This window comes from Solea senegalensis, linkage group LG2 (assembly GCF_019176455.1).
Source record: "Solea senegalensis isolate Sse05_10M linkage group LG2, IFAPA_SoseM_1, whole genome shotgun sequence".
NCBI lineage: Eukaryota > Metazoa > Chordata > Actinopteri > Pleuronectiformes > Soleidae > Solea > Solea senegalensis.
This window is the reverse complement of record NC_058022.1, coordinates 12894900-12920491: the sequence shown is the minus strand read 5'-3', so window position 1 is coordinate 12920491 and position 25592 is coordinate 12894900. Positions and strand designations below refer to the sequence as shown.

At 39.6% G+C, this 25592-nt stretch overlaps 1 protein-coding gene across 4 annotated transcripts; it reads left to right on the top strand.

The window, feature by feature from the left end:
* The first annotated feature begins 260 nt into the window (after window positions 1-260).
* Window positions 261-23933, top strand: stk39 (serine threonine kinase 39). Of its 4 annotated transcripts, none has more exons than XM_044019819.1 (18): window positions 261-415; window positions 4834-4946; window positions 5154-5262; window positions 6143-6281; window positions 6557-6612; window positions 6871-6980; window positions 7531-7632; window positions 7826-7959; window positions 8064-8112; window positions 8437-8502; window positions 11423-11545; window positions 12646-12675; window positions 13019-13075; window positions 13924-13985; window positions 20085-20137; window positions 20336-20404; window positions 20518-20582; window positions 23408-23933. In XM_044019819.1, exons 1-18 carry the CDS (start codon window positions 307-309, stop codon window positions 23480-23482), a joined length of 1521 nt encoding a protein of 506 aa, XP_043875754.1. In that variant the 5' UTR covers window positions 261-306; the 3' UTR covers window positions 23483-23933. The 4 variants fall into 4 exon arrangements, with proteins under 4 accessions (XP_043875754.1, XP_043875751.1, XP_043875753.1 ...); XM_044019816.1 differs by lacking the exon at window positions 13019-13075 and adding an exon at window positions 10706-10780; XM_044019818.1 differs by lacking the exon at window positions 13019-13075.
* Window positions 23934-25592: the final 1659 nt, after the last annotated feature.

Below are 25592 nucleotides of genomic sequence, written 5' to 3'. Positions count from 1 at the left end.
TTGACTCGTTCAGCTTGAATGTCACTGTGTTTGCACGTGCGTGTGCGTGCGCTCCGTTATTTTCCGGGTTGCGCTGAAGCTGCGCTGCCAGCTGACACTTTCACTGAGGAGGAGACACACACACACACACTATCTCTCTCTCTCTACACTCACTCCATCTCTCCCTCACTCTATCGTCCCCTCTCTCTGTGTGTCCGCCTGTCTCTCTCTGTGTGTGTGTGTGTGTGAGAGAGAGAGAGAGAGGCAGCTAACTCGCGCATCATCACCACCACCACCACTACCGTCATCATCCTCATCATCATCATCATGGCGGATCAAGGCGAATCTCAGGCTCCCGTCCACCACCCGCAGCCTGCGCCGCTGACAACTAGCTGGCCAATAACCAGGGAGTCGTACGAGCTGCAGGAAGTCATAGGTTAGTAACGAGAGAGAGAGAGAGTGAGAGCGCGCGCGAGAGAGAGGCAGACACACACACAAACACACACAGAGAAAGAGAGAGTGAGTGAGAGACTGGTATGGTTGAAACTCACGCGGCGGCGGTGGGTCATCAGCTGGGACTGACGACCAGGGCCTACCGGCTTTTTTAGCATGCAGCAGCCTCCCGCAAGTCTTTGCAATGCGGATGTTAGTGGAGACTACCGGTGTGTATGTGGGTGGGTGGGTGACAATCTGCAGTGCTGAACTGCAGTTGTTGACAATGTCACATTCCCACAGTGAGTCTAATAGTACACAGCTACTCTCTGTGTGTGTGTGTGTGTGTGTTTATGTGCGTGGGGCACGTGTCCAGTTCATTTGACAGTAGTGGAAAAAAAGGGGAAAAAAAAATCACAGGGGCTGTGGTCGTGTAAATGCTCGACTCGACCACACTGAGCTCGTGTAGTCATGCCTTGCAACAGGATGAATGAAGAGACTGAAGGGGCAACTTTTAAAAGTAAAAGTAAATATTTTAACTGTATGTGAATACTAATTCGGAAGGAACTGTTTCAAAATCAAAATGCTACTTATTTGACTCATAAAGGTGAAACATTTGTGTCCAAAAACGTCTTCATATATAATAAAACCATCAGATATTGTTTACAAACTATGTCTCCTTACTCACCACTGTATTATTATTATTATTATTATTATTATTATTGTTGTTGTTGTTGCTCTATAGAGAAGTGAAGGTCATTGCTTTACTTCTTTGCTTGAAAACTTTGTCCAGTTTGATGTTCTTTAAATTCAAACTGAATGGGGGGGGCTTTTAGATTTTCAGATCTGATCAATAAAATTAGATTAGATTAGATTAGATTAGATTTTATTGATGCCACACTGGGGAAATTCACATGTTGCAGCAGTGAAAGGACAGAGAATAGAAATACAACACAATCAAACATAATGAGAACAAAAACAAAAGAATAAATGACAACACAAATTTACCTGGTTAAATAAAGACTAAATAAAATGTTTTAAAATGTAATACTCTCTCTATAAAGTCCACTGTTCAATTTTTGGGAACCTGATTTTCCCGAATATGACAAGCAACTGTGTAGCCGCACTATTTAGGAGTATAGGATTCATACAAAAGAACACAAACACTGCACAGCATTAGAACCACCGTGTATTCTCTTCTCTGCCACCTCTGTTTTAAGCTGTAAAACCATTGAGAACAACAAACATCATTGGAGTCATGTGCAACTACACAACTACACTGTTGAAGTGAAACAGAGCATTTATTGTCACTGCGCAGCAGGTATACAATGGAATTGCTGTGCGTATCTGAGCAGCAGTAAGTATAAATACAGTAAAATAAGAATACAATTAGAATCATTTTTAAAAAAAAAGCAACATGTACAATTGGACATACAGTATATACACACACACGACTTTCAGGATCCACACTGTCTTTGAGTTTTAAGTTCTTATGGCCCAGAGAAAGAAGCTTTTAAAGTTTAGGCACCTGTACTGTGTAAATGGAAGTTTCTGTATGAAAAATGTCCTTTTGATCAAATAATCGCCTCCACAATAACCTCTGTCAAAGTTGTGTAGGCACACAAGTTCCTATTGTGTTGTTTATATACTGTGCATACGTGCTATCACGATTAATGTTTGGGTCTGTGTATGCCTGTGGTAGATTTATGGGATCCATTTACTTCATCCAGCAATGAAAACTTTGCCAGCATTTGGAAATTAATTTTTTTTATCAACATCATTTTTTGTAATCCAGGTTTTTATTGAATTTTGTGTTTGAAAGCATCACATCTTACACATAACAATACACAACATATTACCCCAATTACGACAATCAGTACGGGCTGGGCAAACGAAAAAATCAAATAAAGTTACATCACCAAAATGACTAATAATAATAAATTAGAGATAAATAAAAAGGGAGGAGTGGTGGTATTTTACTTGATTTTGACCTGCATTATTGACAACATACTTTCATTGTTGTAAATCACTGTGATTTAAAAGTATTATTCACGACAGAAATCTCAAATGTACTGAAAGTGCCAAAAAGTGTGAACAAAAAAGAATATTTGGGGTAAACGCCTGTCAGCTGCAGATGAGCTGACAAGTCATATCATCGGTGAGATAAGGAGCAGCACCACAGCTGTGTGAAGGAGGTAATGGAGACCCCGTGTTCTCTTCTCATAATCAGCTGGCAAGCACTCAGATCTTACGGCTTCTCTACGTCGTCTTATCTGTGAGTAACACATGCTTGTACAGTGTATTTTGCCGCTGCTGTGTCACAGCTTCTTGGTGTGAACACCTTTTGTCCAAGTAAACATTGTTGGAAACAAGTGCTGAGTCAGCTCATGTCATATTGACATAGCAATACTACAATGTAAATGCAGACTCACGAGAAGCACCTCGCCTGTGAAGACCAGGGTTTGTGAAGGAGGGTTTATTGGCAGAAGTTAAATGAACTATCTATAGTCTGAATTTAGGGCTTTCTATGAACAGTTAGACTGATGAAAAAAAAATGCTTTCGACATTTCATTGCTATTTATACCCAACCTCTTAAAAAAATAAATCACTGAATTATGTAGACCTAGTCCTTCCGTTGTTTTTGGCAAATTAATGAAACAAAAATGAACCCACTTTGAAATAAATGAAGCAATATTTGAGTTGTTATGCTTGAGAAAAAATGTATGTGGATCCAAAGATGGACAGGACTGGCTTCACATACTTCACATACACAAGTCTGTCAAGGAGGCTTTTTAATATTGCGTTTGACGTAGACATTAGGTGTGACACAAAGAATATTAAAACAGTTTGTGTTAATCGCTTTGATTTCTAAATAAGAGGTGTTCACTTTGAAAGAAGGAAAATTTGTATTTTTTTTTTTAAAGCTACTAGGGGCCACTGTAGAGGAGCTGAAGAGCCACATGTGGCTCAAGAGCCGCAGGTTGCAGACCCCTGCCGTAGAATGAGTCCTTTATACCACACAAGGAGTGGTTCGTCTTTCACACACAAGGTCAACCATGTTGTTTGTACATGTTTGTACAATAACACAGAATAGACGAGTCAAACACTGGTCCTAGGGCGGTCTTCTCCTGTTTTCATTTCCCACACACTTTAAGATGTGGTATATTTATTTTTACTTGCATTTAAAAAAAAAAACATTGAGATCGAGATCTCATTGACAAGAGTTCAGTAGCACACGTCTTAATAAATATCACAAATACAAGAAACAGTTTAGAAACAATGAATCACAATAAAACAGTGGTTTTAAAAAGTGCAAACAAATTGACAGTTAACCTTGTCGTCACTGACAGGATTTGGCATGCGTGCTTCTCATTACCGTAACTCCTATAAATCGTTTGTGACATCTAAGAAATTCTAAAACTATGGATAGACGTTCAGGGTGTGACCCCGCCTTTTGCCCTATGTCAGCTGAGATTGGCACAGCACCCCCCACGACCCTCCTGTGGCAGATAAAGCGTTAGAAGACGTATGAATGGATACCGGAAAGCAGAGAACGAGAGCTTTGCATCCGTATACTTGTCATTACAGTAGCCCTCAGGGTGTTTGTGGCGTCAGCTTAACGGTTGAATAACTGTCAGATATTGAAAATGAAAGTTAGCCTTTGAAAAAGGGGCAGAAGCACTCACTCATTGAACATTTTTTGACAATACTACAGCCATAAAATCAAAATAAATCCAGGCGGGCCTGATTATTATGATGGTCATAAGAGGATTAAAGAGCAGGAATTGTGAACACAATAACAATTTTAAGAACACAGGCACTGATCAATGAATTCCTGTTGTCAGATGTAAGGTACTTGTTTGCAAAATGCAACTTCACCCCTAGGTGGCATAAAATCCTGCATTTGGTCCATACAATGTCAGAAAATGTTAAAAATTGTTGATCAGTGTTTCTCAAATCTGGAAATGATGATTTCTCAAATGTCTCGCTTTGTCCACAAACCAAAAAATGACAATGTTTTAATGATTTCTCTGTTATATGGAGCAAAGAAACCACATTTAAAAAGCTGAGAACTTGTTTAAACACTCAAACTGATTCATCGATTGTCAAAATAATTGACATTAATTTAGTACCTAATGTACTTTTTGAGCTAACTTCAAGTCATGGCACCCTGGTATTGTCTCTCTATCATTGCTGCTTATTATAAGGAGAAAACTATTCTGCTGGCTTCATAATGTAATAACAGTTCAAAAGTTGTGTCGTCATGCACTCAGCATTTTGTTATATTACCGGCCAGTTGTTATTGTTACATTATCAGCTCTCGCAGGGCTGATGTTGACTTTAAGAGTCGCCTTCCAGCTGTGTTTGTCCCTCTTTGTTAGTGTCCACTTTGCCATTGCTCTGTTGTGGTTGTGATTCCAGGCAGCGGGGCCACAGCTGTGGTGCAGGCAGCCCTCTGTACCCCCAGACAGGAGCGTGTTGCCATAAAGAGAATCAACCTGGAAAAATGCCAGACCAGCATGGACGAGCTATTGGTGAGTACAACGAATGTGGGCTATTTTCTCAGTGTGCGTTCCCTCTGCCTCTAATCCTTATTGTTGTTGTTCTCTTTGTTCTTGTTGAGACACATACACTGTAAATACACTGATGTCGTGAGAGTTTCTTATTTGAAGGGGAAACAAAAGTCATGACTATAAAGCTGCGATGACCTAATCTCCTGTGATTTGTCTCTCACACAATAGAAAGAAATTCAAGCCATGAGCCAGTGCAACCATCCGAATATTGTCACCTACTACACCTCCTTTGTGGTAAAGGATGAACTTTGGTTAGTCATGAAGCTTCTGAGCGGAGGTAAGCATCACCGTCCAAGCTGCACGGAACTGAATCCCACCTCTCTGGTTTAATAATACATGAATTCTCGGTGAATGTGACGATACACACGAAATTACCTTTTTTTTTGTTACCTAATGCATATGGCTAACACTGCTGTACAAAATAGAATTAAATGATCAAGCAGACGAGTTAAGATAAGATAAGATAGTCCTTTATTTGCAGTCTAGCAGTGGGGAAATTTACATTTTCACAGCAGCAAAGACAGTAAAGAAAAAGATTATAAATAAGAAACATGCATTTCCAAGAAAGTAGAATATAGAACGATATTAACAATATGGCTATATAATTTAATTTGCTGCTTCCTATCTTGCCCAGGACTGCCTTTAAAAACTAAATTAAATCAACATGTATTGTATATCAGAGGTTCTTATTTTTTTGCCAAATAGCAATTTCAAATGAGAAAATTCTGTAGTCATATTTAATATAATGCTTGGACAACCAAGCACGCATTCTAGTCTCCGTTTGTACAACTAACGTCAACTCTAAGACCACAGAAAGCTGTTTTTCACTGCAGTATTTTGACTTTACTTTCCATTTTGGTTAAAGCAGCAACAGCAGCAGCACACTGTTGGCTGTACGCCGTGCTAAATAACACCTGACGTTCCTTTGGACATCTTTATGATGAAGAAACTGCAGCAGTGATGTTAATCAATGTCCGGATTGAGTGTTTGAGGGAAAACTAACAATTATCACACCTAGTAAATAGATTGTGCCTCGTCATAGATATCGATCATGTAATGTTTCAGTGGAACACTGGGGGGATGATTTGTGTTGGGCATTTAAAATGTTCAAAATGAACGGATTCTTTTGTTTGTCTGCTGTGTCCGTCCTCTTTAAGGCTCCATGCTGGACATAATTAAGCACACAAGCAAAGACGAGGACAAAAGACGAGCCCTAGATGAGCCTATTATTGCTACTATATTAAAAGAAGTGCTGGAGGGTCTGGACTATCTGCACAGAAATGGACAGATCCACAGGTAAACGCACGCTCACACGCTTGTTCAAATTGAAAATTAAAGCAAAAACAGATACGTGAACCGTTAAATGCAGTAAGTGCATTTATCGACCACCAGCTCACATGCTGTGTTCCGTCAACGTTCCTGGATTTCAAGGTCATTGAGAGGCAGGCCCTCAGGCAGAGAGATCCAGATAGTAATGGGGGGCTGTGGGATTCGTTCACACGGACAGAAGAATCAATGCTGCACCACAGGTCTTTGATGTTTTCACTCTGTTTGTGTTTTGTTGACCTCAGGGATGTGAAAGCTGGAAACATACTTCTGGGAGAAGATGGATCTGTTCAGATTGCAGGTAGAGTAGAACATGTCACAAAACCAATATCATATAAACACACATGCACTGATTAAAGGAAAACTAAGCAATTATACTTCCTGAATAATAATAGATCTGCACATTCAATGCCTTTGTTGATGATTGAGACTGAGCAAAATTATACCATAATGACTTCCATTCTTCAATTTTAGAGATTATCAGAATCAATCTGCATGCAGATTCCTTCCGACACATTTCATAGATTCGAACCATGCATTACTTATGATTGTCTTTAAGATTTCGGCGTGAGTGCATTCCTAGCTGCAGGAGGCGATATGACTAGACACAAAGTACGAAAGACCTTTGTTGGCACACCATGTTGGATGGCACCGGAGGTGATGGAACAAGTGAGTCACTGAGTCTATACTGTGTCACCTCTAAATTAAAGGAATAATTCACCGACTTGCATTTAGCTTTGTATTAGTAGAATAGGGGCAGTATTTTTGCCAGAGTTGAGAAATATCTTTATTCTTTTCTTTGTTACGTGCCCAAACAGTGACACTTGGTCCTGTTAGCGTAACTGTTAGCAAAGATGGCGGACACCGTTTACATTCTGGGAATGACGTCCCGTCCCCCTACGAGTGGGTCTTTAAAGTGCAGAATTAGCGTTGCAGTTTCAAGCCTCGGACAAAGGCTCGGACCAAGTGTCACTGGTGGGCACGTAACAAAAAAAATATATATATATTTCTCAACTCAGGGGAAACTGAGGTTGGGAAGCACAGTTTTTCAAAAATACTACCCCTATTCTAGTAATTTAAAGCTAAATGCAAATCGGTGAAGTATGCCTGTAAATGTTAACTGTAGGAGACATTGTAAATTGTTCTATTTCATTTCAGTTTGTTAACTGTTTGCATTGTGAGTTCATGGAATTAGAAGAGTTTATTCTGTTTAATTCAGGTACGAGGCTATGATTTCAAAGCGGATATATGGAGCTTTGGAATTACAGCGATAGAGTTAGCAACAGGCTCTGCACCCTATCATCGCTACCCTCCTATGAAGGTGAGTCTTCTACATTTGTGAGTCTGGTGCTTTCTCTAGCAGAAAACAACAATGAGTGTACATTAACTCCACTGAACTGTCTCTGCAAAGACAAAACTATGTATTTGGCAGATATTTCTGCTTTTGCTCAATCCCTCGTATGTGTTGTGCTGCGTTGTGTGGGTGGTTCTGACCATTTTCCCCGTCTTTTCAGGTTTTAATGCTTACCCTACAGAATGACCCACCCACTCTAGAGACGGGTGTAGAGGACAAGGAAATGCTCAAAAAGTATGGCAAATCGTTTAGAAAGCTTATAACTATGTGCCTTCAGAAGGATCCTGCCAAAAGGTTTGCTCCACTTTCCATTCCATTCACATTATCCAGTGAGGAAAGCTGATGTAATAAAAAACACACGATTAACATTCAACAACCATGCTCTACTTTATCTCCAGGCCTACAGCTGCAGAGCTTTTGAAGTGTAAATTCTTCCAGAAGGCTAAGGTATTTGTTTCATGTCAGATATCTAACTTACCATCTTTTCTTTTTTTTGTTTTTAAGTGTTATTATGGTTAAATAAAATGAGTTACATTAGAAAAAGTCCTCAAGGACATTTATTATTGTGGCAGAAAATAAAAAAATCATTGTGTATGTTCTGTGATAATTTATCATTTATAATTTCTCCCAATCGAGTAGAATATTTTTAGGATGATTATTTTGTAACAGAACAGATTTTTATGGCTCATTAATAGGCCGCGATTACATTCACCATTTATTATTGGTAGTTAGATTTTATTTAAATGTTTTTCTTTTCTCTCTCTCTCAAAGAACAAAGAACATCTGGTTGAAAAGCTTTTGTGTTGTGCACCAAAGATTTCTCAGCGAGCTAAGAAGGTATGTTTACACAAACCTCTCCTGTAAAATAACTCAGGTTATTGACTAAACATGAGAAATATTTTTGGCAGCGGGCGTGGATTGACCGAAGTATCTCTTTCCAACAGAGTGTTGCATTTAGAGTCAACAGTAGCTACTCACTGGAACTTTATTTGGCATCTCAAAAATCAAATATTAACACATTAATAGGGTCAAATGGTATAGATATAGTACTGTGTCGGTGTGCATGTGACACAGAGAAACAGGATTTCATTCATTGTTAAGGGCAGGTTAAAGGAAATCAGCACACACACACTTTGCTCAGTTGCCCACAATTTATTGGGAGGAAGTGCAGTTTTCAGGTTCAGCTGACACTGGCTGCACATGAAAGTCCGCATGGATGTCCACAGCAGAAATGGGAGCAGAGGATCATTTCCGAAAGGCACATTGGCCCCACAGTGTGATGGAAATTCACTGACCTGGTCCAGTGTAAATGGAGGGCATAGTGGATAGCCGGGCCTGTGAGTGTGTGTGACGTTAACATTACGCACAAACAGGGCAGAGTATCAATAAGGAGGGAGGCAACTGTTGAGGGAGTGGCAGGGTTTTGTTTAGGTCTGTTGATAACTCATGTGGTAACTGTAGGTATGTGTCTTTAGCGGTAATAACAATTTCTAAACATCTGCATGGATTTTTGTCGGTTTTGTCAACACCGCATATTGCAGCTTCCACTTTCGCCAAATTGGAATGGATTAACAGTCACCTCCAAAAGATACTGCACGAGATTGGGGTCTGAGATGACTCAACAGTATTTATGATTTTGCATAGAAAATACTGTCAGTGGATGAAATATATGAGCCACTGTAAGTCTTTGTAAGTTTTTGCTGATTTGACTTGCAGAGACAAACACTGCAATGCAAGATTCTGCCACCTATCTATTTGAATTATTATTCAGTATAGTTTTATTCCGGTGTTTAAAAGTCTCCTCTCTTTACTCAACCACCTCAACATATTTCCTTTGCCCTTTTGCACGTCTCCTCCTTGGTTTTTGTTCTGTTCCTGTTCTGTTTTTTTTTCTCTTCCCTGTGTGGTTTTCTGTGGTCACAGTAAACACACCATGCAATTCTGCTTCAAGGTAACATCCACTATAGGGGTCAAAGACAGGCAAGACTCGAGGCCAAATTGCTTATACAATACCTTCCTCTTTAAACAGGACTTAAAAGGGACTCTCCTTGAAATGACTCCAGTGAATGAGAAGGGGATGGCAGATCCTCTCGTCAGCTGTCACCAATGTAGTAATTTGAACTTAAATCTAATGAAAAGAGAGAGAAATTTAAGAGTGATTTCCTTCATATAAAGAAGGACATTGTAGGGAAGGAGAAAATACTTTCTTCCACATGCAACAAATGAGTAATAATATGCTGTAGAGTCAAATAAACAGGTTATGTTAGGGTTTATCCCAGAAGCTGCTGTATCAGTCTGGTGAACAGTAACAGTTCAACTAAAGGTCACGGGCGTTTTGAATCTTCCCATCCTTGTGTCGACGTGAGACATCTGTGTTTAGATTTGTCTGTTGTTGTGTTTTTGTATTTCAGAATCTGTATTTTAATAGCAGCGAGTATATTACACTTGAAATTCAGTGAATTTATTGTTTGTGCATCGTTTGCAGAAACACTTACCTTTGAGGACAAATATACATTATTTTGAATTGAATTTAAGGCTTTTGTTATATCAGAATATATATATATTAATGGTCATACAATAAGAACAGTAGGCACAGGTAAGGTGAGTCACCAGCAGAGGGCGCCCTGACACCCACTGTTGAGCTTCCAAATGAGCTAATTTGAGGGTTTATTGATGAAAGATTAGATGTTAATGGGTAACAACCATTGTGGCAGTGTGGTCTTAAATTGATGCATAAAAAAATTAGAGTAAATTGTAAAATTCTTAATTGATATTGGCTTATAATTTGTGCTCCCCTGCACAAATGCTGACTGAATACTGATTTAGTTTAGCACAGATGCTTTTCTAGAGCCTTGATGTGGCACATTCTTGGGTAGTGAGGTCGATATTCATTTTCACATAATATACATTTGCATCGGGGTCATTTTGACAGTTGCATTTTTTGTGTTCCCTGCATTAGCGTCTGTGAGTGCATGTTGATGTTGTCTGTGTGGTCCCGTGTGGCTGTACAGCACTTTGATCTGTGTCTGTTTTGCTGAAGGACCCTGGACTCAAATGGGAGAGCCTTTGTTTTGTGTCAGGCTCGGAAAATAAACCTGACACCACCACCAGACGGGTAGTGCTTCTTTAACTTTGACCTTGTCTAGAGCTAAGGACTTTATTGGAGGCTGGATTGAGTGGCTCACAGCAGTTGTGAGCTGCTGCCTCCTCTGTCTGTAACACTGCAGTGCTCTCATGTCTCACCCTCACTCTGCTGCTCGTCTCACACACTCTGCCAGACTGTAGAGCTGCAGCCGCTTATATGCTTCCTCAGTGACTCTGCCTTATTCGTCTGCTTCATTATGCTGGTTACATTTTGCTGTTGTATGGTGTTTAACCAAGTTTGAATTGTATTAATATCTCTTCTGTGTGGGTTTTTTCCTTCTTCTCTATTGTACTCATTGTGCTATACCCAGCCTAAAACTATGATACCAGGACACTTACATTTATTAACTCATATTAGTCCGACATTTTGACATAGACTACAACGTCTTCACCAGGCAAAGAGGTTTATTACAGATGTGAGTTAAATGTATGCCAACATACAGCTTTTATACTTTTAGGAACATCTATAATGTAAAGAAATAAAAAGACAAAAGGCATGCTTTTACATCTGAGCAATGTCTCATGGGTAGAGCACGGTGTACAGTACAAATGCAGCTGACAAACACGGTGTCTTTAATGTTACTGTGCCGGCTGTGCGTTGTCATCACTCCAGGTGAGGAGAGTCCCAGGCTCCAGTGGTCACCTGCACAAAACGGAGGACGGAGACTGGGAGTGGAGCGACGATGAACTGGACGAGGGCAGCGAGGAGGGCAAGGCGGCAATAATTCAGGGGAGGGTAGGTGACGCGACGCCAAGACCTTGCATGTATCCTCAAATACACAGGAGTTTCATTACGGATGCATGTCACGTCTAACGTGCAAATCAAATAGCCATGCACTGCAACTTTCCCACCGTGTTTGACCCTGTACATTCCCTGCTTCCCTAATCATTTAGCTGTTTAGATAGCAGGTGGCAGATGCTATGTCTCTAAGAGACTCTGTCACGAGGCGGCTGTAATGAGCAGGAAGAAAGCTGCAAGGATGTGAGGCTGGAGGAAGTAGACCGATCCGAGCAAAGGGCTTTTTAAATAACGATATGAACGATGAGATAAATAACAGTAAGTCAGTAAGATTTGATCTGTGTGATAGACTGCGGTGACCTCTCTCCAGGGTGTGCACCGCTTTTCACCCTATGTTAGCTGGAAGCAGATCCATGGAGGATAAAGTGGTAGATGAATGAACAGTAGGTGATATGATGGGGGGATTAGTTGCACAATGTTGACCATCTGCATCCCCAGATTGTTTAGTCGAATAAGTAAAGTCTAGTGTTGTCTTGTTGATATTTAAGCTGAATGATGTTTATGCCCCGACCATGGATCTAAAATATCAGCAACCTGTCTGTGCTGTGTTGATAAATCCATGTTGCTGCCTGTGCATTACACTGATATGTAGTGGAGCCTTTTTTCTCTGTCAGTTTCATATTGGATATGTTGGATGTTCTGTGTATTATAAACTCAAATTTCTTTTTTCTTTTACTATGTTGTAGCTTTTATACTTCTTAGAATAATGCCACATTTATGATTCAAGTACCAACACATGCGGATATTCACTGAAGAGGGAGAGTAGTGTGGATGGATACTTAAACTGTATTATTTTGATATTATACTAATATATTGGATGGTTGTTCCTGAAACACCACCTGCCCTCCATTAAAACATCACCTTTTGCTTAAAGTATTTCTACAGGGTTATATTTTCAGTTTAATTTCAGTGATTCACAGCTCGTTCCTTTCACCAGTTAAATTATTTTCTCATAAAGGTAAAACATAACGTGTATCTGGATGGTTTTGGCAAAAAATGATATTGATATGATTACCATTATGTATTTTCCCCTGCAGTCACGAAGGGTCAAAGATGAGGCCGAAGATGTAAGTTAGTTCTTCTTCTAATACACACTACAATTTATTGTGTAATTACAGTTGAACGTATCCTCTCGTTTGTGTCTTTATGATTTCTAACTGTACAATTTGATACTTTAAAATGAACTTGCCCACCTGACCTTGGTAATCGGTGTTTATTTCACCCAAAAAAACAAACCTGTTATCCAGTTTAATCAACAATGTTGTAACCTGTCAAACAAAGCCGGCATTGATTTTGTAGTGTTTGCAAGCTGAGCTTTTTACCAAGAATGCAATAGCATTTTTGCAATTACGCCTCTCCTTTTATTCCTCCAAGGAGGAGGAGGAGGTGGATGAGGAGGAGGAGGAGGAGGAGGAGGAGGAGACTAACAATGTTCCCATTGAAGGGTTGTCTATTCAGCATCCCGAGGTGAGGGACTCAGCAGCAGCTCTAATTTGTCACGATTGACCTTGATACCACATGATAGTTTGTGTGTTTATGTAAAATGATGTTACTGCAGATGTTTGTGTCTGTGCTCCAGACATTACATATGCTGTGAGCGCCGAAATCTGTTTATGAAAGTCTGTAGAAGAGACAAAGAGAGTCCCTTTATGAGGACTTGTCTTTCTTATGTAGACATACAGCCAGTCCTTATGATGTAAAAGAGTACATTTTAAATTAAGGGGCCTTAAGGTCAGGGTTAGATAATTAATAGTTATGCTTAGAGCGTGTCCTCACAAAATGAATATAATTCAGTGTAATGTTCCCTGAATTCACGGAGACGTTGCTTTGTGTGTGTGTGCACATGTGAATGTCCAGGAGAGATGTTCTCATCAGCAATAACTCAGAGTTAATGATCGTCTGTCTGACTTTGCAGTTCAGAGCCTGGGTGTTTCCCGTCCATAGCCTCTCTGGAACCCATTTTCTCAGGCTACTGTCATTTTTGAAAATGAGGCAAAGCTTATGTGAGGTGCAGTCCTGTGCTCCCACCTGGCAGGAATCCACTCTGACAGCGGCTCAGCAGACATTTCTCATCATTCTCTGCTTTAGGAAGACAAATTTGTCTCGTGGTATTGAGAATGTTGAAGCAGAATGTGTAAAGGCATTCTTCCCTTTCTTTACCCTTTACACGTTTTCCACGTCTGCGATACATAGACACAGTTTATACTGCCCTGTGTACAAAGCTTCTACCCCCCTTTTTCACAGAGAGTGTTTTTGTCTGATGTCTCCATTTATAATGCAAACTTCCTCATCATCAGTTCTGTTTTTTTATGCAGGTTGAACCGTATGAGGATACACCATACATTCAGGGTGCTGTTAACATGGTTCTACGGCTAAGGTGAGACCTGATGTCAGTCTAGTTTCCTTCATCATCATCATATGCCAACACTGACCTGCCAAAACAACTGACCTGGATCTCTCCAGAATCAAAAGCAGTTCAGGAAGCACTATGTCTTTACCTGGTGCTTTACTTCCCAGCTGCTAATGGACATAATGATCTCTGCCTTTGTCACGAATCTGTTCATGACATTTTTTTTCTCACCGGTCCTTTTATTCGGAGGAGAGTGGCTCTGCTCTGTCGTCTGGTTTTCTCTCTCTTGCATAGGTGTCATCATTTTGATTTGATTTGCAGTGTGCATGATCAGAATACATGTGGGGTTTTTTTAACCATTGTTTTTCTTTGCTTTTGGAGTAACAATCTAGCTAGTTTTCTTTTACAAAGGTGGTGGAGGCTTGAAGTAGTGAAAATCTCATATAAGACACTGCATATATCTAAGTGTCACTGTGTGTATTTTAAACACCAGTGGTGTTTGAGCCTGTGAACTTTGCAACAACATTTACTTTTACTTGAGCTTGAGTTGTAAGAAACGCTGTCACGTATTGTTCGGCTCTGGTGTTGGATATGCAGCGCTGTATAGATTGTGTTTAAATCTACTTGTGTTTGAAACTGTAATGTAGAAGGTCTGTTTTGAAGTGCTCAGTGTCTTCACCAAGGACACTTCAGCATACTTACTATCTGTCTTCTATAAAGTAGTTAAAGATAGGTATCTTACCTGAAAATGACTTTGGTAGAAATTGAACTCACTTTTTTAAAATATTACTTAAGTGAAATTCTTAACATATATTACATTTACTGTACTTAAGTATCAAAAGTGATTTTCTGATATAAAATGTACAGAATTTTTAGAAATAAAAGTATTAAAATAGTGAGGAATTATGATTAAACCATGGTGGTTCAGCGGTAGAGCGAGTTGTCTTTCAACTGGAAGGCTGTTGGTTAAATTCCTGGCTCTGCTAGTCTATATGTTTCCTTAAGCAAGACACTTAACCCCATGTTGAAACGTGTGAATGGGTGAATTGCAAAACTATAGTGTAAAGCAGCTCATCGAGACTAGAAAAGTGCTATATAAATAAATACAGACTATTACCAACTCTTCTTCTTCTGATTATATTTGATAGTAACGAGGAACAAAGATAGATAGAGGAAATGTAGTGGAGTAAAAGTAAAAGTTGCTAGAAATATAAATAACAAAGTAAAGTACAGATATGTGCATTTTGTACTCAAATACAGTAAAGAAATGTTTGCACTTTGTTACATTACGTCACTGCATACTAGAGGAGTGAACTGTCAACTTTGTGGTTAGAATGCGTCTCCTTAGCTCTGCCCGCTGCCATGAGAAGTCTCTGCCACCTGCTTTGTGATTCCAGACAGGCTGTTTATGAACATTATAATGAGCTGGTGGAAGCTTGTAATTCAACAACAGCATGACCTTTGAGGACGAGTTGTTCTCCTCTCTCATCGACATTATATATAATCAAGGAAGTGCAGATTCATAACTGCTGAATAATTTACTTCTGCAGAGGTTCATTCAGTGAGAATGAAAAAGTAGGCGCAGCGAACTGGTCCACATTGTTGAAAGTCTGCCTGTGCTCCCTGATGGGCTCGTTGGAGAGAACTCTTTGTTGAGCAAACATGTGAAGGTCCCTCCCCAGGCAGTCAGCTCGCACCAGGAGATGACTAACTGGTTTGTGTCTGGTGAAGACTTATTTCTAACTGTGGCATGAAATTCATTAGATAGAGCACTTTGGCGGTTTGACCTTCTAGGCGGTTTAGACGGGATGTTTTATTTGAATTTGTAGTTTTTCCAGCTCAAACTCAACAGACAGATTCAATATGTCATTGGTAGTAGAGTTGCCACATACGTAGGCTTTATTGCATCCGTGGTAAATGGGTAATTGCTGTCCTATATGGATGTTTATAGGTCACATATTCAGGCTTTAAAGAATGTATTTTTTTTTGTCTTCTTATGTGTTGCCACGGTTATGATTCATTTTATATCGCATTTTTCAATAGTGATATAAAGTAGCGATAATTGTGCAGAAGTCACAAATTAGACAGTTTTTTCTTTTCTTTTTGTTCATAATAATGAGCCAAGTGAACTTTCAACTGTGACATATTTCCAAATTTCACAAATTCAATCTCATTTTGAGTACCTTTTTGCTCAGGCATGTTTATATAGTTTTCCTAGGTTGTTCTGCAAACAAGGATATAAGGACACTCTACTGTATATTGGACATTCTTATAGCCTCTGGTATATACTGTACATTTTAACATAGTACTGGAGATAATGCAGCCGGAGTGCTCTTTGTTCTAAAGGTTAACATAAAAATACTGGTATCTATGTTACTTTAGAGCAAGCTTGTATGAATCTGTCTTTACCAGAGAATCGTATCCACTGTGTTAAATCTAAGCAGCACTAGGCTGTCAGGTCATCGCTGTGGTGGACAGCTCGCACATTCAGTACGAGACGCACACATATGTGATGGACGCCTTCTTAACTAAACCCCAAAAGCTTAACAGTATATTATATCCCACAGAAACGCAAGGCTTTTAAATCCTCTTATATTATCTGGTAGATTACCAAGACCTTTCACTATACCCTCATCTTTGACATACTCTTCAGTATCCAAACTCCCTCTCTCGCCATCTGAACAGCAGACGTCGCCTTGACTTATGTTTTAGTGATTTTTATCAGCATTTAACTTTACTTTTGAATTTCAACTTTGAACAATGTGTGCATTTTAATCCTCCTGTCTGACTTCATGTCTCTTTTCCAATCTTCATGTTTTTACTGGTGAGCAGGATTAGTTTTACGGTATGTTGTAAAGTGAAGAAAAATAAGATTACAGACTAGTATTAGTGTTGTTATTATTATAAGCAACATATCTATGTTAACGTTGATACATTTTGGTTAATTTGTATGTAGTATAAGACAACATTACTTTGTTTTTAAAGGACATCTGTAAAGCAATTACCAATTTCTTTTTTTTTCTTATGTTTTACATAATTAACATTTCCAATAGTGTGAATGGGTCCTAACTCATTTGGACTCACTCAAAGCAATTATGAGCCAAACCCTTTAATCTTCAATGACAGGAGTCTGATCAGTGGTGTGTCACAGCCAAATATTTAGAAGCCGCAATCAACCAGTGTCCTTTCGGTCGTCGTCGTCAAGAGCCTGAATCTTATCGGTTGTCAGCAGCAGTATTTCACTAAACCACGGAAATGTTGGCAAAGTACACGACCGTGAATGTGACACTTTGTCAAGGTTTAAAGACTTAAAGATACTTAATCCATGAATGTAATTTAGTTTAAGAGAAACACAAACACGCAGCAAATTGGTCTCCTTACTAAACTAATAAAGGAAATGAAGGTGATTAGTTTGAGTTTATGATAATATGACACACACCCCCAGTAGCACTGATGGTTGTATCAACAGTTTGGTTGGAACTGGTTCAGTCTTTTTTTAACAGAGGCACTGAGGTCTCCCCGAGAACAGCACTGTCAGCAGTTTAAAGGGGAAGTAATGACTTGCATAATATGCCCGACGATTGGTGCAATGTCATTCGAGCCAAAGTGGCACAAATGCAGACTGAGTTCACTGACTGGAGCCCAGATGTGACATTTCTCCAAGTTCTTGATAATAAAGGGCATCTGTAGAAAAAGTGAAATGTCAGGTTCCCGCTCCTGAAACGCGTCCCTGTTAACTTTTTGAAAACATCAATCTATATCTGTGATATCAGCAATGTGGTTTCAATGAGAGATTATTTGAGGCCCGAAGCGTGTTTGTCACCTGCTCTTATCCTTTCATTTGTTGTGGAGTCAAACAAGTCCAACATTTGTCAGATCCCATCCACCTCCACACAGGCATGTCAACTATAGCCCATAGATGTCACCAGTCTGTCACCAGTCTGTCACCAACTCTCCCCCTCGGGATTATTATACGGACTATTTTTAGGGTTGTTGACTTGTATTTGGACAAAACTGGAATGTGGCGTGTCGTTGCCTTTCACACAAAACTTCACATGGACAGCCACTTGTAGGTTAGTCCAAGATACATTTAATTCAAATAATGAAAATAAAAAATTCCAATAAAAACAATACCTAGAGGTAGAAATAATGACTTAAAATTCTGCAACTTGACAACATTATTTTTCCTGTCATTTATATTAAGCCCCAGTGTTTTAGTGTTCATGATGTGACTGCCTGAAGTACTTGTATTTCTCTTGTGGATTCAGGTGTTTGCAATGCCTTTTATGAACTTTATATATTCCACTCATGACAGTGAATTCTATTGTATGACTTATATTCTCATTATGGCTGTCAATAGATAAAAAAAAAAACCCAAAGAAGTGACTGTTTCTCGGATAATTTCCGGCTTTCATGTCAGAGGTCAGCGCACAGCAGAAGTTGCATTAATTGCGTTATACTATTTCATCGCGTGATTCTCGGCTGTATTAGTCACAACGATTAGCGCGTTAACTTTGACAGCCCTAAGCGTCATACATGCCTGCAGGTTGGTTGGTTGGCCAGTAGGCTGTACTGTCAGTCACCTTTGAGACACACTGCACTGCACAGCAAAAACAAACATTGACATCATCAGTAACAGATCGCTCTCAAGGTGAATCAACCACTCACTATTATGTTTGTTTAAGAACATCTGTAAAAGTGAAGCCTCCATTTTCCAGTGGGACTATGCGTCATACATCATCTCACATACGCACACGTTAGCTCACACTGTGCCAGAAACAAACCTTGGCATTTGGCGTCGGTGGGTGAAAATGTTGATATTGAACTGTGAAAGCATAATATCCTCAGAGTGTTTTATAATAAGGTTCTGTTAACTCTCCCACAAACGTGATATACTTTATACCTGATCCCACACGGTCCTGATGTAATCTGTTGCTTTCTTATCACCCACTGCTGCCTGTCTTGTCTGTGGAGAGTGGTGCTGTTTACGTCCATCTGCGTCATCAGAAAATCTATTAAATTTCTTACTGCATGAACTCCAGTTTTTCTCCTAACAAACTCAGTATGTAATATCTTTGTGTGCTTTGAATGATGGGTCTAATCTCACCTGAAATGAGGGCAGCTGTGTTCTTTATTGAGTCACACTGTAAACCTGCTCCCACCATAGTTCTCCTGGGTGACGGCACAGAGGTGTCCTACCTTTTCCCAGACACACACACACACATTTTAAAGATATGTTATTGATATTTTTTAATTTAGCAGACACTTTTATCCAAAGCAACTTACAACAGAGAAAGAAAGAAGCAATGTCCCATGACAGGGAGTGCTGTTCAACTGAATACCGGCACCGCATCTTATAAAATATCTGCATCAATATTTATTGGTTGAATATTAGAGGCAACAATTCCACAAGCAGACGGACTTGACTGTTACCTACAGCAACACAAACAATGAGCATCTCCTGTAATCTTCACCTTACAGCAGGTTATGCCCGCCACTGTGATTCGTGCACATTTATTTGTACGTTTCCGTTAATTGTGCAAGCTGGGAGTAAAAGTGTTTGCTGAGAGTTGCTTTGGAGGCTTGTGTGAAGTTAACGGCTTGATCTGCACATTTTTTATTTAGTCTATATTTGTGTGGGAGCTTATCATACTTCATCATACTTGTGTTTTCGTGGGTAAATACGATTTCTCCGTATGGTAAATTCTCAGTGCTTCCGTTGAGCTCAGAACACGATAGAGTTCTCTACTGGTTCAGCATCATCCAGCTCCAGCCGAAGCTGGTGAAAATAATAGTCTCTGCAGCTGAAGTGGTGGATGATTGAGAGCAAAGCAGAAACATTAGTTATTTACCCTGCTGTTTGTTATCATGTTTGCCTGGAAATGGTGACATGTTCATTTGAAGTCTTTGACTTTTATGCTGCCCCCAGGTGGCCAAAATCAACAAAAATTTTGAAGGTGTGGATAGACTATCAATAATTGGACTCTCATTTTAATCCACATTTTGCCGAGCTCACTGTTGTGATCCTGCGGTATACATATGATGAAGAGAGCTGCAACGCATTTAAAGCTGACATTTTTGAGTACTTTTTTTGTGCAATTACACCCACTCATCTTTTGCTTTTAGGAACTCTCGAAAGGAGCTGAATGACATCCGCTTTGAATTCACTCCAGGACGTGGTAAGAGAGATCAGCGTGGATTGATTTGTGTGCTATTCCCATTGTAACAACATTTACAGGCTTTGAGACTTGTGTTGTGTATAATGAGTCAAGGCGGTATTTGTAGTGGGAACGCTCACGACAGTGTCTAATTCAGTTTATGACCTGATAAGTGGATTCTTACATACCCATTCATTTTTTTCATTATTCCCTCACAAGACACTGCTGAGGGCGTTTCCCAGGAACTTTTCTCTGCCGGTCTGGTCAACGGGCATGATGTGGTCATCGGTAATGTTACACTTCTTTATTCAAGAAGTCTTTAAGACTTTACTTAAAGAGTGTTATGTACAGAGTTGTGCACATTCTAGGATTTGTGTTGATGTTGTTTTTGCTGTTCATAGTTGCTGCCAACCTTCAGAAGATAGTAGACGACCCAACTACCTACAAAGTATTGACCTTTAAGCTGGTGAGTCTTCAGTTGACTGATGGTTGATGACATATTTCTCGTCCGGAAATAAACTTGTAGGACGAAAGCTGCCACCAAGGGACAAAGAATTTATTTACGGCTGTTCTGTTGGTTCAGCAGACATTAACTGAGTGGCTGGCTCAAACTAAATGTGTACATTTCAACAGAAAAGGGGTATTTTTGACCCTCTGGTCCATTTGACCGACAGCGTGCACTGCACATATTTTGTGAAGGAAGAGCCTCAGCAGATAGGATTTGTGCAGGTGTCACTGAATTCTTGCTGTTTAAACCTTTAGTAATATTGATAAATTAATGAAAGTCAAAGGGCTCCTTGAAATTGAGGTCCGTCTAATTTATATTTATTATTACTATAATAATACAAATTAAACTTTTAGAATAATAGCTTTGTTTCTCTTGTATATACTATATGATTTTTCTATTCTGTGGGCTCTGTCAAGCAATACTATCAGACCCAGACGGATTGAGGAGAAGAAGAAGAAGCATTTATCCCCACAATTCTTTACAAGTGCATAATTTACCTTTTAAACTGTTCACGCACACTTCTTGTGTTTTCAGTCAAACTCATACCAACCCATTTGCCGTTACCGGCTTTACTAGTGCAATGTTGAATGTTTATTTCTCTTGAAATAAAATGAATCAACTGCCGTGCGCACTGCAGGAATACCGGCGGGAGAAACGAGATTTAAATACAGCAATACAGAGGAACACACACAGAGAGAGTTGTGTGGAACCAGGATTTTATTAACAACTATGTACATATGTAACAAATGTTTTTTTTTTTATTATTCAACACCTATACACTACATAAAAATGTACTTTAGTGCTGATCAGGTCTGCATCAGAAAAATCTGCCCTGTGAAACTAGTTTCTGTTGTTCCTTTTCTTTGTGATATTCGTGGAAATACTAAATTAGTGTCATGATGAGGAACTGAGGAATGAAGGTCTGACACAGTTGTCATCCAACAGCAGCAATGGTTTCTCACTGTAAGCATCAATCATTACATCAAACACAGTCACTGGTCACCAGTGATCCTATAGTCATCTATAATCACAGCAGAGGAGTGGCTAACAGTAACTGCACATTACATATACATATATACCACTTCAAGAGGTCACCTTTGCAAAATTATTAGAGTAAAAAATTATATTGTGGGAAAAAAAATCAAGCAGTAATATTAACCTTGTTGGATTTGACAAAAACATGTCAACTATAGGTTTTACTGACCTTTTACTGACCCTGAAACAAACAAACAGAGCTTTACGGACCGACCTCTCTGCCATGTTGGAGGTAAATGACAAGTCAGAGTGTGGGCAGTTCTGAGAAATACCATGTTCATATGTAAGCATTGCATACACTTCATCAGTGATTCACTGCAGGGCGTAAAATCCTCACTGAGGCTCTGCTGTTTCTCTCCAGCAGAAGAGTTACAAGTGCAGTGTGACAGGAAACCAGGAAGTGACAATAATTACCCTCAGTCGGGGAGCAATTCATGACATCTTGTGCAGACAATTTATAGCGTGGGTGGCACCCGAGCAGCTTTACGGCTTACAAAGAACACCGACCTGTTTTAATAAGAGTCCCACCATGTTGATCAGACAGCTGCAGGACTTTCAGATCCCCAGAGAGACGGAGTGCAGGTGTGAATCGATGGAGGATGGCAGGTTAAGTCCACCGCTTTCTGCAGAATTGCTGAACGGAAAAGGAACAGTGAACGCCGACAAATCTTTTTTAGCCGGTATAAAAATTGGAGACTCCACTGTCAGTAAAATAAATACTGTGCTTTATTAGTGGGAGCTGTGATTATTTAACAACTTTCTCCAAAACAGTGGAAATAAATATACTGCCTTCATGGCATTTACTCCCTTAAGCTGTCCGCCAGGTTTTAAACTCTGGCTTAAGGGATTTGCTCCCATTGAGCCACAAGAGCATTAGTGTGGTCGTGTGGACCGATGCTGGTAGATAAGGCATCGTTTTAATTTTTCTGTTTTATCTGAAAGGTGTTAAATGGGCTTAATCTGTATTTATATAGCACTTTTTGGTGACCACTCAAAGCTGCTTTACACTACAGTTTTACCATTCAGCCACTCACGCACACACACACACATTTCACGCTCTGCCAGCACAGGCGTCAGCACCAAGGACACATCGGCACGTAGACTAGTGGTGCCCGGAATCAAACCCACAACCTTTGAGTTGAAAGAAGACTCGCTGAGCTACCCCAAGTTCAGCCAGTTATGTCCAGAACTACATTTGTACACATTAAAACTGTTGTGTAACTTGTTCCTGGAACTAGTGGGACGAACTAAACCAGGTTATATTGATGTTTACAAACTGAAAAGAGATTAGGTTGAAATAGTTTTTATTTAATTGTGTTTAATGTTGGAGGCAGACACTTTTCTAGCTACATTTTGGCATTGCTCTTAAACTCACTGGGCCTTTGTGTGATTCTTTAAGCTCTTCAGTATCCCTTTGTGTTTGTACCTGTCCACCAAAATGTGAGTAGATGAGGCATAATTCCTCCTAATACTAGTCAGTGCGGCATCAGAAATAATTCTGATGTTGAGTAATTCAAGCACAAACCCAGATTGTTGTCATAGTTATGAGAATACTGCAGAGAGACTTTATTCTGTGAATTATTGAGTGCACTAGCGGTTGTCCAGTCCCCCAGGTAATCCAGAGTTTGACACTACATCTGTTGTGGAGATTTTGCAGCATTAGCCTTGGTGATGATGACATTCACAGTGTCAGGATGCAATGTAACGTTGCCCCGCTGACACACTCGGTGTTTTCCCTTCTTGCTCAGGCGTCCGGCTGTGATGACACGGAGATCCCCGACGAGGTGAAGCTCATCGGCTTTGCACAGCTAAGTGTCAGCTGATGCTCTCTTTATGCCTGAACCAGGTGAGACCGTTCAGGGCAGACTGTGGAGAACGCGACCGCTTCCTGCAACAATCTCCCAAACACCCTTCCTAAAAGAAAATACTCTCTTCCTCCTCCTCCTCCTTCACTCCTTTTCACCTTCCCTGAGGCTAAAACTTGGCACAGACTTCCCTGCTCACTGAACCCCCCCGCCCCCCCAATTTTTACCTTAACAACATTCCACCGCACAGCACACAAGAGCAGGATCAGGATACAGCCTAGGAACCTAAAGATGTACTCAGGTGGTGAAAGATGTATTAAGATGTAGCTTTGAATGTTCTATTTATTTTTTATTTGGTTTTGTTTTATATCCCATTACCTCTGTGTTCCACAAAGCTCTATTTATTGAAAATCAGAAGATATTTTTTATTTTACTGCTGTTTTGTTGCCTTTCTGCATGGAGTATGCATGTTCTCCTCGCGTGTGCGTGGGTTTTCTCCGGGTTCTCCGGTTTCCTCCCACAGTCCAAAAACAAAAACATGCAGATTTGGGGATTAGGTAAATTGGACACTCTAAAATTGTCCGTGAGTGTGAGTGTGAGCGTGGATGGTTTTATTGTCTCCTTGTGGCCCTGTGATGGACTGGCGACCTGTCTAGGGTGTGACCCTGCCTTTCGCCCTATGTCAGCTGGGATTGGCACCAGCGTCCCCCCGCGACCCTCATATGGAGGGTAAAACGGTAGAAGATGAGTGAGTGAGTGCTGTTTTGTTGTCACAATGAAAACAAATTTACTTTCACTCGCATCTCATGGACCCATTCATTAGTGATTGTCTGAGGTCTGTGTCACAATGTAAGATTTATTTAATCTAAAGAGGGCAAGCACACTTACATCATAACATAATGAATGTCGAAAAAGAAAAATAATTGTATTTCTTTGTCGAGATGTCTTTTGCATTGAGAGGAAGAGAACCATTTGCTTTTAAGTGTGCATTAAAAAAAACGAGACCTGGATGTTACTGTGTATAATTTGTGTTAATGCTTCAAAATGCTAGAGGTGCCTTGTTCATTTTTCTGTGCCTAAGGAAGTAGTTAGTGATTGAGACCACACAAAGAAGAAAACCTGATTTCCATTTCAATACATTTATCACAGTCCACATAAAGTATCTTAATGAGACAAGCTACAACGCAGAGTGTGTGACCCCAGACTCGAGAGTTGAGATAAACTAACGTGTGTGCTCTTGTCACCAGAAAACTTTGCTCATGTAATCCACTCTCTGGTTGACGTAGTTTCAGATTTCAGGCTACTAGACTAAACCACGACCGCTGAATCTCCTCACTCTGTCCTGCTGCACAACAAATCTCTTCTTTCTTTCTTTCTTTTTTGTTTTGTTCCCCAACAATGTAGTAGTTACTAAACATGTACTGTACAACAAAGCATCTTGAGGATGAAACCAAAAGGGTGACGAGCCATGTGTTTGTTCAAACAAGTCAGATTTATTTAAGTATTAAGGTGGTTCATATGAACTTGTACTAAATTCTTTATTTTATGAAGTAATTTATTGTGTTTTCTATGTACAGTATGTGTACCATTTTAGCATATTATCCCTGTTCACTCTCTATAATCAGCCCATGTCAAATTTCTGATGAGGAGCTACAAATAAACTATTGCTATTATTTAAGAAGTTTGGAGTTTGGTGTTTTTTAATATTAGTCAACGTAGAGTTAACCTGGTGTGGTCATGGTTTTGTTGTGCATGCAATATTCATTGACTGGCTTAAGTCTTATGTCTCCCAGTGCTACTTTTATATTACATTATAGTATTTCTAAATAGCTCTAAATCATTCTGAACACCCTACTCTAAGACTGTGGCGGCAACAGTGTACACACTAAAATAAGCAAATATCATCTGCAAATTAAGGGACAACAAGTATAAAAGCAGTTGTATAACTTTTTTTTAATAAAAAATGTATTTATATTTTTGTATAACTTTTCAATATAAAAAACATACAATATGCAACAATAACCCTTTGCAGGATAGATGTTTTCACAGTAACTGTCATTATAGCTTAATCAAACTTGAAAAGGAAGGTTTTTGGACATGAACGCCAATTTTTTAATTTTTATTTTTA